This window comes from Diabrotica virgifera, chromosome 8 (genome assembly GCF_917563875.1).
Source record: "Diabrotica virgifera virgifera chromosome 8, PGI_DIABVI_V3a".
NCBI lineage: Eukaryota > Metazoa > Arthropoda > Insecta > Coleoptera > Chrysomelidae > Diabrotica > Diabrotica virgifera.
The window spans coordinates 157,505,135-157,519,854 of NC_065450.1; the positions used below are offsets into that span (position 1 = coordinate 157,505,135).

The 14,720-nt window shown below is 28.7% G+C and overlaps 1 protein-coding gene across 2 annotated transcripts in view; it reads right to left on the reverse strand.

Annotated features, from left to right (window-relative positions):
* The window catches only part of LOC126890406 (microfibril-associated glycoprotein 4-like), a 214,652-nt gene that overhangs the window by 46,860 nt on the left and 153,072 nt on the right, over positions 1–14,720 (reverse strand). The window contains exon 1 of one of the 2 annotated variants that reach the window (XM_050659309.1): positions 5,365–5,541. The exons of the other annotated variant lie outside the window; for it this stretch is intronic. Within the exon in view, the coding sequence (XP_050515266.1) occupies positions 5,365–5,433 (69 nt within the window). The 5' untranslated portion in view covers positions 5,434–5,541. Of the gene's footprint in view, positions 1–5,364; positions 5,542–14,720 lie in introns of those variants that run through there. 2 annotated transcript variants of the gene reach the window in all.

Genomic DNA, 14,720 nt, shown 5'->3' on the forward strand with positions numbered 1-14,720 from the left:
ATTACTTACTTAAAATTTTAGTTGAAAATAAAGGGAAAACCCGGATTTTTCGAGGAAAATTATCGTCGAAGCAAATCGGAAAAAAATATCTCGACTCAGAATTAAATTACGGTGAATTTTTATCTGAGTGTTCTTGGTATACAGTTAGGATCTTTGGAGTTATAGAGCCATAACAAAAAAACACGATATAGAGGCGCTAATTAGTTTATAAAAAAAATAGCAGACTTTCTGTGCACATTGCATACCAATATACACAATCACAGCATTCGATTCCAGTAACAAAATTGCTGGTAAATAAATTTTCCTTGTTTTTTTTTCTAATTTGCCCAGAGTAAAATTGTTTTATGATTTATTTATACTTTTGCGTTGATGCATTGAAACTGTCTGCACCCTTTATTTTAATTTGCATATTCATGTAATATTTTTATTCACAAATTTTTAGTAGGTGTATAAACATTATTGTTTTTAAACAGGTATTCTTTTAGTCCGGAGAAATAAAATTTTTCTCGTGACACATCCCCCTCCAGGCCGAAACCAAATTTTTTGAGTAGTATGGACATCTATATTAATAACCTCTATGTTTCCTGCAGCCGATTTTGATGATATACCTAGTTATAAACAAATGAAGATCAAAAAAAGCTAAATTTTCGCTTTTTTCGTCTTTTACTAAAAAGTAAAGCATTTTAAACAAAAATAAAAATAAAAATGTATACCATTTTTATTCATTCAGTTGCGGTGCGAAACCAAAACTGTCTTAATTTTTACTCAGATCAGAGAGTGCAGCCAGCACTCTTATCGACGATTTCACCTCTTGTTAGAGGTTCATCAGAGACTGCATAGGCTGCTTTTCTCTGGCCCAGGTAAAAATCTTCGACATATCCATCTCCCACCGCAACTGACGAGATGGTAGTAGGTGCCTAGCAGCATCGGCTAAATAAAAGACCAAGTTTTTCAACCTAATAAAAATATTTGTAAATTAAATATTTTTAAAAAATTTTTAATTGAAAAACTTTAGTTAAAAACTTAGTCTTTTCTTTCATTTTAAACAAATTTGAGAGTTAGAAACTGATAAACCATATAAAAAACTTTAATATGGCGTTCACTGCATATGTTTATCCTTATTTGTTGCTTAGAAAATTGTAAAATAAATTATAAATTTTGGCATTTTATAAATGTTCATAACTTATGTAAAAATTAAGTTAGAACTTTCTTATTACACAGAATGCTGAGACATCTAGTGCTTAAATTACATTCTAAATTTCAAAGCAATTGGTCAAATAGTTTAAAAGTTATTTAATTTGGTTATCCCAAATTATTTTTTTTTGCAACACTATAAGTCAGAAAACAATGAGGTTACAGTAATACTTTGGACAGTTTATGAAAGAAGAAGATTTGTGCTATTAAATTGTTTTAAAAAAATGACAAAAAATAATTTTAAATAGTGTAAAATCATTTTGCAAAAACATATCGATTTTTTGCTTATAAACAATTAGAATAACTTTTTAACCGTTACCCGTAGAAAAATTCTTTTTCCATATCTAGAAAGACTGAATTTTTATACACATTTAGAAAGAGAAACAATTGTCCTAGGACAATTAGGGACAAAGTTAACCCCCTTCTATTTTTAATTCACAGCAGCTTTGTTTATAACAATTAAGAAATAAAATTAGCCGCATTTGAAAGAAAATACTTCAAAGTTTTAATGTACCAGGTATACAAAAGATATCCTTTCAAGAAAATCGTCCACAAAGCTTAAAAATATGGCCCTTAAAATCGGCCGGCGTTGAAACTTGGGATAGCGATGAGAGGGGGGAAGGAGCTGTTAACTGTATCTCTGGTTCTCGATTATTTATTTCGTTGTTTTTTTTAATTCGTATGTACTTTTTACGTACATTACAAATATGCGTTATTTAAATAAACTAATTGTTATATACACCATCAAATTTGTTTAAACAATTTTTTTTTCAGTTTTTATAATATTTGATGTAACTTTTATTGTAAAACGTACATATTAGTTATACAGGGCGTAACAAAAATACAGGTCATAAATTAAGTCACATATTCTGGGACCAAAAATAAATCGATTGGACCTAACTTACCTTAATACAAATGTGTACATAAAAACTTACAGCCCTTTGAAGTAACAAAATGAAAATCGATTTTTTCCAATACATCGAAAACTATTAGAGATTTTTTATTGAAAATGGACATGTATCATTCTTATGACAGGAACATCTTAAAGAAAAATTATAGTGAAATTTGTGCATCCCATAAAAATTTTATGGGGGTTTTGTTCCCTTAAACCCCCCAAACTTTTGTGTACGTTCCAATTAAATTATTATTGTGGTACCATTAGTTAAAATCACTGTTTTTAAAACTTTTTTGCCTCTTAATATTTTTTCGATAAGGCAGTTTTTATCAAGTTGCGGCTTCTTTTTTAATATGTTTATATAAAAATTTTAGTGGGGTTTTGTTCCTTTACATCCCCCAAATGTTTGTGTACGTTCCAATTAAACTATTACTGCGGTACCATTCGTTAAACACAATGTTTCTAAAACTTTTTTGTCTCTTAGTATTTTTTCGATAATTTACCTTTTATCAAGATGTGGGCATGTGGTTTCTTTTTAATATGGTTCAAAATATACCTAAAAATGTAAATTATAAATAAATTTTCATACGATTACGAAGTCTCCATAATCGTACTTAACCATATACAAATATGTGGTGGATTTGATTAATATTCAAAATATCTCAATAAAAACTGACTTTTCGAAAAAGTATTGCGAAGCAAAAAAGTTTTAGAAATATTGTGTTTAACTAATGGTACCACAATAATAATTTAATTGGAACGTACACAAAAGTTTTTGGGGGTTTAAAGGAACAAAACCCCCACAAAATTTTTATGAGGTGTCAAAATTTTACTATATTTTTTTTGTAAGTTGATTGGACAAAATCGATTTTCATTTTGTAACTACAAAGAGCTGTAACTTTTTTTATGTGCATATTTATTCTAAGGTAAGTTAGGTTCAATCGAACTATTTTTGGTCCCAGAATATGCGATTAAATGTATGACCTGTATTTTTGTTACACGCTGTAATTATTATATACTATTCCTATTCAATTATTCCTAAATCTAAAATTGGCTTATATGTAATATTGAATTGAAAATAAAAAATCTCAAATAAACTAGGTTTTATTTCTTGATAAACATGCTACTACATAAACGAAAAATGAAATGTAACAAAATTAGAGAGAGGATAAAAAGAACAAAATTATTTTCAGAAATTTTCTACAATATTATAATAATTGTATCTTACAACATTGAAAGTTATAATTTTAAGATTGCAAAAAAAAACAAAAATTAAGATATTTCATACATTTTGGTATGATAACAAGACTATTAAAATAAAATTAAAGGAGATTTATCTAGGAATAGTTGTATTTTTATGAAAAAATTAACAATTATCAGTTTCCTATTTATTAGTTATTGTTATTAAGTTATTAAGTTATTAAGATATTAAGTTATTGTAGAGTCAAGTGCATATAATCCACTCCTATGATTGCCAACAAAGTTATCCTAACAATATCGTAAAAGAATTTCCAAAAATTGTTTACACAATTTACATAGTTAATTAAATAACCACTTTATTAACAAAAAACATATCCGTAACGTACGCAAAGAGTACATACAGATTAAAAAAATAAACTCCAAAATAGATAATAGAGAAAGATTGAGGTTTTGGTTATCGAAGTCCATAAACTATTTATATCTCTGTACTAACAAGTACTCAGTGCAACCAGTTTTGCAAGATCAGATAGTTGATTTTAATAAAATATCTGGTATAAAGAAGATCTGTTGATCGGATCGGTGCTAACGGTTCTTAGCTTAATTTCCAACCCCAATCAATTACGTTTATCTCTTGTTTGGTGGGTCTATAACTTCAGTTTTTCATTAATCTAATAGCATGTTTACCAAAAAAATAAAACTTTGTTTATTTGAGATTTTCTGATTTCCATAGACCAATACTATTTTAAGAAACAATTGAATGGGATAATTTGTTTTTCATACTTTAAATTATTACTAAGTTTAATAAAAAACTATGCATTATTATATTATTCATAAATATTTATGTTTTGTAATTAAAATTACTTCAAATATTATTAAAAAAAATTGAAAAAAAATTGTTTAAACAAATTTGATGATGTATACATCAATTAATTTATTTAAATAATGCATACTCGTACTGTACGTAAAAAGTACATACAAATTAAAAAAAGAAACGTCGAAATCCATAGGCGAGGACAAGAGATACAGCTAACAGTTCCTTCCCCCTTTTCATCGATCTCCCAAGTTTCAAGGCCGGCCGATTTTAAGGGTCACATTTTGAAGCTTTGTGGACGATTTGTTTAAAAGTATATATTTTTTATATTTGGTACATTAAAATTCTGAAGTATGTTCTTTCAAATGTGACTGATTTGATTTCGTAATTGTTATAAAGAAAGCTGCTGTGAATTAAAAAAGGGGGCGGGGCAACTTCGCCCCTAATTGTCCTAGGACAAATTTTTTTTTTAAATTTGTATAAAAATTCAGTCTTTCTAAATATCAAAAAATAATTTTTCTACGGGTAATGGTTAAAAAGTTATTCTAATTGTTTATAAGCAAAAAATCGACATGTTCTTGCAAAAAAATTTTGCGATACTTAGAATTATTTTTTGTAATTTTTTTAATTAAGGTATTAGTATAAATCTTCTTCTTTCATAGACTATCCAAAGTGTTACTGTAACTTCATCATTTTCTGACTTATAGTGTTGCAAAAAAATGAATTTGGGATAAACAAATTAAATAACTTTTAAACTATTTGTCCAATTGTTATGAAATTTAGTGTACGATTTAAGCACCAGAAGTCCCAGCATTACGTGTAATAAGAAGTTTCTAGGTTAATTTTTACATAAGTTATGAATATTTATATAAACTCAAAATTTATGAATTATTTTGCAATTTTCTAAGCAACCAATAAGGATAGACATATTCAGCGGACGCGATATTAAAGTTTTTTATATGATTTATGAGTTTCTTACTTCCAAATTTGTTTAAAATGCTTAATCTTTTGGCAATAGACCAAAAAAGTGAAAATTTAGCGTTTTTTGATCTTCATTTGTTTATAACTATGTATATCATCAAAATCAACTGCAGGAAACATATAGGTTATTATAACAGATGTCCATACTACTCAAAAAATTTGGTTTCGGCCTGGAGGGGGTTGTGTCACCAACATGATATTTTTTTCCTTATTTCTCTGAACTATTTGGGTCTTTCCAAATTCCAATTAAACTTAGTGAATCGTAGGAGAAACGAGTACTTACAATGGCAATAAACTCTAACACACACACAACACTTAAAAAGCCAAGATTCCTCAAAATCATGATTCGCATAACTAAACTGACCAAACGAGGTTTGAGATTATATATTTATATTCACACATTCATAGCGATAATATAGTCTGAGAAAAAAACCGCAGATTTCTGTTAGATTCCTTTTACGAAAATGAACAAATTTTCAATAATTCCGCGTACGCAATATTTTTGTAACATTCAATAAATATTCTAAAATTTAATAAGAGACTAACTAAGTAAACGTAGAATGGTGTCCTTGTTCAGTTAGCAATTACATTATTTTATTTAGTCGAATGAAGGTCACATTATGAGAATATCTCCAGTGATCTTCAAGTATGTCGTAGGTATTACTAAGTGATGTTGATGTTAAAATATATTACGAGAAAGAAACAAGAAACGATTTTTTTGTGAACCGTCTCTTCGCTGTAAAGAAGTGTTCTTGTGTTTTAGGACGTGTATTGCGAGCAATTAAAGGCAAAAACATCTACCTTGATTAACCACCTTGAACTTGCTCACTTTTGGTACTATTTACATTTAGACGGTTTTATATTTATATTCTGTTGTTTAGATTTTAAATAGGAGTATTTTGGTTTTCCTTATCTTCACTTAACGAAAAAGGTACGTAATATCAATAAAAATGTTAATTCAGACAACAAACGCAATACCTAAAATTTGTCCAATTCTTGGTTTTATTGGAACAACAAAGCGATGTTCATCAATTCATTATTTTCGTTAGTTGAGCCAATATATTACGTTTATTGAATGGATGAACATTCATTATGTATACCATAATATTACTTTATTGATATTACGGACTCTGTTCATTGAAACTATTCCTTGAACCAACAACGTCGTTAATTGACCGACCGGATTTTTTAAATCCCCCTTTTTTGTCCTAAACCTAATGGACTTTACACTGTGTGATTTCTCATAATATGAGAAATCATGTTATGATTTCACTTATACAGTGCGCTGGAATAAGTGTTACACTCTCCCCTTATTAACTTATTTATTTTTAGCACATAAGCAAAACGATCGGATAGGTCGATTTTTAAAATAATGAAAGTATATTATAACATCAATGTTTCGAACTTTACACGATCCCTCTTCAGGTGGCAGGCATAACTATGATTTTTTTTAAATGGGAAAGTACATCATTTGACAGCTCATTTAAAAGCGTTTGAAATAGTGATTCCAAAAATATATAATACTTTAATCCTTTTTGAGAGCACAGGTGCAAAATTTCGATCGAATTCTTTTTAAACGCATTCATTTTTTTTGAATCCTGTAAAAACTAATAATTATTTTTGAAAAATTTAAACGCAGAATAAAATATTACATTATTACCGAGGGCTGAAAGTCCCTTAGAATAAAAATAAGTTTCTTTTGAATGGTATATGTGAAATTAAAAATCATACTAAATTTTCTCTTTTTCACCCCTGTGACTTATAATCATTATAGAAGTTCTCAGGGACTTCAGACCTTCGATAATACTGTAATATTTTTTTCTGCGTTTAAGCTTTCAAAAATACTAATTAGTTTTCTCAGGATTCGAAAAAAATGAATACATTTAAAAATAATTCGACCGAAATTTCACGATAATAGACACACGAAAACGTCCTTCTACTACGGACTACACTTGAAACGAAATGAAATTATTATTCGGCATTTCGGCAGAGGTAACAGCATTGTTTAACAAAGAATTCTTTTTTAAAAAATGGTAACACAGAGAAGCTAGGGGTATCACGATAAGGAAAAGCCGTTACATTTCAAATGGTCAAGCAAAACATTTATTGTCTCAACAACTACGTTTATTGTCACCATGAAAGCATTGATTGTTGTTATGTTATTAAAAGAAGTAGTAGATTGATTATTGCATTCGCTGTCACAACAATCAGTTTACATCTATACAATAATCATATATTACTCTATATTAACAACATTTGTACATTGTTTTAATGAAATCTGTCTGTACGTTGTCACGATAAACCAAAGTAATTGCTTGTCATCTACGAAATGAAGAAATTAAGTTGCTGCCAGCATTAACATTATTTATTAAATATACGAAACTAAGTTATTGGCTGAATAAATTGAGTGTTATTGATTATTGTACTCTAGTTGTTTTCACAACTATTATTCAATCATTGTAACAATAACCAAAGACATTCGTCAATGTCTAAAAGTTCGTTGAAACAAAAAATTCAATCGTTGTTACAACGAAATACCATTCAATAATCACTGTTAATCAATATTACGATCTAAATTTTTTTGAGTGTTCCGATCCAGACTTGCTGCCTTTTTTCCTACTTCTCCTTCATGTACCTTGTCCGTTGCGGACATTGGCTATCATCATAGCAACTTTAATTTTGTTTACGGCGTTTCTGAATAACTCGATCGTTGTTAGTTAGTCCAAACCATTGGCTTAATAGTCTGGGCTGATTATCGGAGAATAGGCCATTTTTGGGAAAAGTTATTTACCAGCAATTTAATTGCTGGAATCGAATTATAAGATCCTATATATTAATAATATAGGTATGCAAAGTCCTCAGATAGTGTGCTACTTTTTTTATAAACAAAATGGCGCCCGAAAATCGTGTTTTTTTTCAATTATTGCTATATAACTCCGAAGATTTTAATTTTACAACAAAAATACTCAAATAAAAATTTACCGCGATTAAATTCTGCATAGAGATCTGTTTTTCCCGATCTGATCTGATGAAAATTTTCCTGGGAAACTGCGGGTTTTCCCAACAAAATTTTTAATTTTCAAATAAAGTTTTAGATAAGTAATTATCTACCAATATTTAAAAAATTTGGTGACTTAAAATCCTTCTTGGTTTAGATTATATTTCGAGAAGCTGATGAAAATTAAACGAATATTTTAGCAACAATTCAATTGTTAATTAATAATTTACGATCGCAATAATAACCAAACTAATTATGATACACTGATCAAACTTTGAAATCTTATAAAGATGAGATGCCTATTTAGCATTTTGTCGACAAAATATAAATTTTTTTATTTTTTTGCATAATCTATAAATGTTTAAAAAAATAGTTATAAACAAATTATCGTTTCTCAGAAAGTTTTTATTATATTTTAATTTAAAAAAATAGCTAAAGTGCGCATTTCAAATATCTTGAAAACGAATGCTTTAAAACTTTTTTGCAACCATTTGCAAAAAAGTTATGAAACAGCAAAGTAAACACATAGTCCAGGGAAATAAGATTTTTCTCGTGACACATCCCCCTCCAGGCCGAAACCAAATTTTTTGAGTAGTATGGACATCTATATTATTAACCTATATGTTTCCTGTAGCCGATTTTGATGATATACATAGTTAATATACACCGTTAAGATATACATAGTAAACAAATGAAGATCAAAAAACGCTAAATTTTCGCTTTTTTCGTCTATTACCAAAAAGTTAAGCACTTTAAACAAATTTGAGAGTAATAAACGCAAAAATCGTATAAAAAACTTCAATATGGCGTTCGCTGAATATGTCCATCCTTATTGGTTGCTTAGAAAATTGCAAAATAAATCATAAATTTTCAGTTTTTATAAATATTCATAACTTGTCACTAAATGACAAAAAATAATTTAAAACAGTGTAAAATTATTTTGCAAAACATGTCAATTTTTTGCTTACTTATAAACAATTAGAATAACTTTTTAACCGCTACTCGTAGAAAAATTAATTTTTCATATTTAGAAAGACTGAATTTTTATACACATTTAGAAAGAAAAACAACTGTCCTAGGACAATTAGGGACATAGTTAGACCCCCCTTTTTTTAATATGCATGGTTTTGCAAAATAATTTTGTATTTTTTTAAATTAAATTAATACTGTAAATTTTCTTCTTTCATAAACTATCCAAAGTATTACTGTAACTTCATTATTTTCTGACTTACAGTGTTGCAAAAAAAATAATTTGGGATAAACAAATTAAATAACTTTTAAACTATTTGACCAATTGCTTTTAAATTTAGGATATAAATTAAGCACCATAAGTCTCAGCATTCGGTGTAATAACAAGGTTCTAAGTTAATTTTTACATAAGTTATGAATATTTATATAAACTCAAAATTTATGATTTATTTTGCAATTTTCTAGGCAACCAATAAGGATAGACATATTAAGCGAACGCCATATTGAAGTTTTTTATACGGTTTATGAGTTTCTTATTCTCAAACTTGTCCAAAATGCCTATTTATTTAAGAATAGACGAAAAAAGCGAAAATTTACCGTCTTTTGAACTTCATTTGTTTATAACTATGTATATCATCAAAATCGGCTGCAGGAAACATATAGGTTATTATTGTAGATGTCCATAGTACTGAAAAAATTTAGTTTCGGCCTGGAGGGGGTTGTGTCACCAACAGGATACTTTTTTTCCTTATTTCTCTGAACTAATACGATTACTACGGTGTTTCTAATTTTTTTTAATTCTTTCAAAGCGTAGAAGTGAGTTTAAAGTACAAGCTAATTATTTACAAAAAAATATCGATTATCAGTTTAATGGTTATATTTAAATTAAAGATTATAAATATATTTTTTTGTAATTTACACGCGCGAAAGTAGAATAATACAGCACTGTAGCTAAAATTTTCACTCGGAGCGACGACCGGCCGCGCGAGACGTACACTTTTATAAATAATGTATGCTGCGTGTCAGTCGCTTCGAGTGAACATTTTAGCTCCGACTCTGTATCAGGCCTACTTTTGCGCTAAAAATTAAAAAAAAAGTATTTTTAATCTTTGATTAAAATATAACCATTGCACTAATTCTTGACATTCCTTGTGAGTAATTAGATTGTACCATAGACTTCCTTTTAAGCTTTGAAACAATTAAAACAAATTATAAACAACGGAGAATTCGTGTATTTATTTTGCTGTTTCATAACTTTTTTGCAAATGGTTGGAAAATTTTTTTAAAGCATTCATTTTTAAGACCTATGAAATACGCATTTTAAGTATTTTATAAAATTAGAATATAATAAATAACTTCTGAGAAATGTTAATTTTCTTATAACAATTTTTTTAAACATTTAAAGATTATGCAAAAAAAATGAAAAAATTATATTTTGTCGTCAAAATATTAAATAGGCATCACACCTTTATAATATTTCTAAGTTTGATCAATGTCTCATGATTATTTTGGTTGTTATTGCAACTGTAAATTGTTAATTAACAATTGAATTGTTGCTAAAATATTCGTTTCATTTTCACCGCCTTCTGAATTTATATCCTAAACCAAGAAAGCTTTTATTTCACCAAGCTATAAAATTATTGATAAATAAATATTGGCTCAAAAAATTTATTTGGAAATTCGCCATTTTGTTGGGAAAACCCACATTTTCCGAGGAAAATTTTCGTCGGAGCAAATCGAAAAAACATGCTTCTATGTAGAATTAAATTGGGGTGAATTTTTAGTTGAGTGTTTTTGGTGTAAAGTTAAAATCTTCGGAGTTATAGAGCAATAATTGAAAAAAAATACGATTTGTCGGCGCCATTTTGTTTATAAAAAAGTAGCACACTATCTGCGGACTTTGCATACCTATATTAATAATATATAGGATCTTATAATTCGATTCCAGCAATAAAATTGCTGGTAAATAACCTTTCTTTGTACTTTACTAATTAGACCAGCGTATTATAACTATTTTTCTTCAAAATTTAAAGATTATGCAAAAAAAAGAAAAATTTATATTTTGTCGATAAAATATTAAATAAGCATCTCATCTTTATAATCTTTATAAGTTTGATCAATGTATCATGATTATTTTGGTTATTATTGCGATCGTAAAATGTTAATTAACAATTGAATTGTTGCTAAAATGTTCGTTTAATTTTCACCGGCTTCTGGAAATACAATCTATATCAAGAAAGCTTTGATATCGCTAAGTTATTTAATTATTGATTAATAATTACTCACCTAAAACTTTATTTGAAAATTAGAGTTTTAGTTGGGAAAACCCGCATTTTCCGAGGAAAATTTTCGTCGGAGCAAATCGTGGAAAACCCATCTCGATGCAGAATTTAATTGCGGTGAATTTTTATTTGAGTGTTTTTGTTGTAAAGTTAAAATCTTCGGAGTTATAGAGAAAAATTGAAAAAAATATGATTTGTCGGCGCCATTTTGTTTATATAAATAGTAGCACACTATCTGCGGACTTTGCATACCTATATTATTAATATATAGGATCTCATAATTCAATTCCAGCAATAAAATTGCTGGTAAATAACTTTTCCATGAATTTTGCTAATTAGCCCAGAGTATAAGTTTTGAATCCAGAGTGTCTCCTTCTTCAGGGCCAGCGATTGCCGTCTAGTTTACTCTGTATTATCAGTTGGAGTATATTATGATATTTATCATGTCTCATAATATGGCCGTGGTATTCAAGTTTCCGTTTCTTAATCGTGAAAGAGATTTCTTTTTGTTTTCCCATTCGGCGTAATACCTCTACGTTGATGGTGTGAGTCGTCTAGGATATTTTGAGGATACGTCGGTACACCCGCATTTCGAATGACTCTAGCTTCCTCAATAATGTTTCCGTTATTCTCCAGGCCTCTGTGCCATACAGCAAGACTGAAAATACATATAATTTTAGCAGCCGTATTTTAAGTGGTCATTTCTTCCTACACTGTCAAAAAAATAATGTTTGTAAATTTCCTTGAGTAAAAGTTAGGAGGAATATCTAGTCCACATATTGTAAATTATTGAATACTTCAACGTTCACAATAATTAGGTAATCTTTCTTGATTTCAGAAAGTACATTTCCCGTTTAAACATTGAAAAGAGAGGGCAACAGGAGGTATCCCTGGTTTCCCTCTTTTAATATCCTGGTATCCCTCTTTTAATATTAATGGTCTATTATTCCAAACCATCTACTCAAACTGATGTTTGATTTCAATACAAATTTGAAATTGTGTGTACGTCTCTACCATCCAAGCAGAATGCTTCTTGTGTCTCTTAGAACTTCGATCACTATAAAGTGTTTAACTAATAATAAAGAACTAATAATAATATGATTTTGATCAGACATAATGGCAGCACCTGAATAAGTTTTGGGTGATTTGATGCAGTTTCTAAATCGATTCTTTTTAGAATGAAGTCTATTCGGTTACTAATATTTTTTTTCTGGTCCTGCCTTTGACTTCCACATTAGTTTTCTTGGTGGTAATTTGAAGTAAGTATTCCGTCTAATAAAATCATATTCTTGTCCGATTTGGATAAGTCGATCTCCACGTTCATTTCTGATTCTCAATATTAAAATACCCCACAATATTCAAACAGAATTTTTTATCGGCTTTGGCGTTAAAATCTCTGAGGACTATAGTATTTTCTTTTACTTTAACAAGATATACAGCATCAGTAAGACATTTGTAATAAGCTTCTAAATTTCATCATCATTGGTGATGTTGGGTTATAAACTTCAATTGCGTCGGCAATAAACGGTTTTAAATAACTTTCACTAGAACCCTCTCAGTTATGGGGATATAATTTATAGCTGACTGGACTAGGTACGTATTTTACGATTGGGCTAAGTATTCTAAATATTATTGAGAATATTAATAATACATTACAGTTGAGAATGTAAAACCCCTAGGGAATTGGAATTCGGTTTATAAGATGTGTTTAACTTTTTTGTTACACTCCAGTGCCAATTGATTTATTACATATTGTGTGTATGACAGCAGTTTTATATTGGCTAGAAAATTGTCTGGTTAACCCTTAAGTATTAACACACCGTCTTAAAGACGGTATCGCACCGCTGGATATATAATATCCTTCTACCCTAAAAGAGATACATTCAACTTTTCGTCGAACGACTATCCTAAAACGATTTTCCTTAACGATTATCGAACGATTATCCTTAAACGGCTCACAAACGTTCAATTTATCGTCAAACTTGGTGTGCAACACCAATTTATCGCGATGTGATTGACCACAACAAGTTGAAGAGGGGAGTATTGTGTAAACTTTACACCCTTCAATAAAAGATAACGAGTTTTCATGCTAAAAAATAGATCCTCTTAGCTTCTTCATAACAAAAATATAAAGGTTGGGTATGTTATACAGGGTATTTACAAAGTTATAACCAATTTTATATGAAAATCGTAAAGTTCAACTCACTGTATAAATAAAAATAAGCACAACGGCAATGGTTTATTGGTGCCATATTTTTATTTAGTGTCAAAATTTTTAAAAATTATTGATATTGCTAATGTACTTTATATATAATACAGGGTGAGTTAAAACTCAAGTATATTATTTTCTCAGTAAATTTTAAATGGAACACCCCGTATTTTATATCACTATTGAAAAGTACCATTACCGTATTGTATACAACATTCCCATGTCTAAATTTATTAGTTTTCAAGATATTTTCATTTTTCAATAGACCAGTAGCGTGGCTACCCAGATCACCAGAATTTAATAAACTGGACTGATTTTTTGGGGTTACTTTTAGAATAGAATGAAGGTTATAAAATGCCTCCAACAACAAGAGGTGAGATGAAAAAAAGAATAAACAGTCTATTTCGAAGTGTTAATTTTCAAATGCTCCGTAGTGTAAGTAACTCATTCGATGACCGTTTTTAGATATGCATAAATTGTGTTAGGCGGTCATTTTGAACAAATTACATAGATATTTAAAATATTTTAATTTTTTCAAAAATGTTGTGTTTTGTGTTCATGTCTTTTTGTAAATTTTTTTACTGATAAATTATTTTTCGTTCTTTATTTGTTACATTGGTACATTTATATACAAAAGTAGTTTTTATTTGTTTTCACAGAATGTTTGTTTTTATTTGTTTTTTTTTACAGAATTTATAATTAATAAATAATTTTTCTTTCTTTATTTGCTACATTGTTACATTTATTACCAGATTGATAATCCGCACTTAATCGTAAATTGTCAGTTTTAGACAATTTAGTCATGGCTTACTCAAAATTTGGAAAGTGTTAGACCCGTAATTAATAATAATTTGCTCTGAAAAATGAAAACGTCTAGAAAACTAATAAATTTTGACATAGGGAATGTTTTATAAATATTAAAGTACGGTAATGATACTTTTCGATAGAGATATAAAATACAGGGTGTTCCATTTAAAACTACTGAGAAAATAATGTAGTTACTTGCGTTTTGACTCACCCTGTATTCAATATAAAAAAATTAGCAATATCAATAATTTATGATATTGATATACGAACGAACTCCTAAAGTACGGAGAACAAGACCTAATTAAACAACTATTAAAACTAATACAAAACATAATAGAACGAATTAACTTATTAAACGCAACATTAAAATTAAC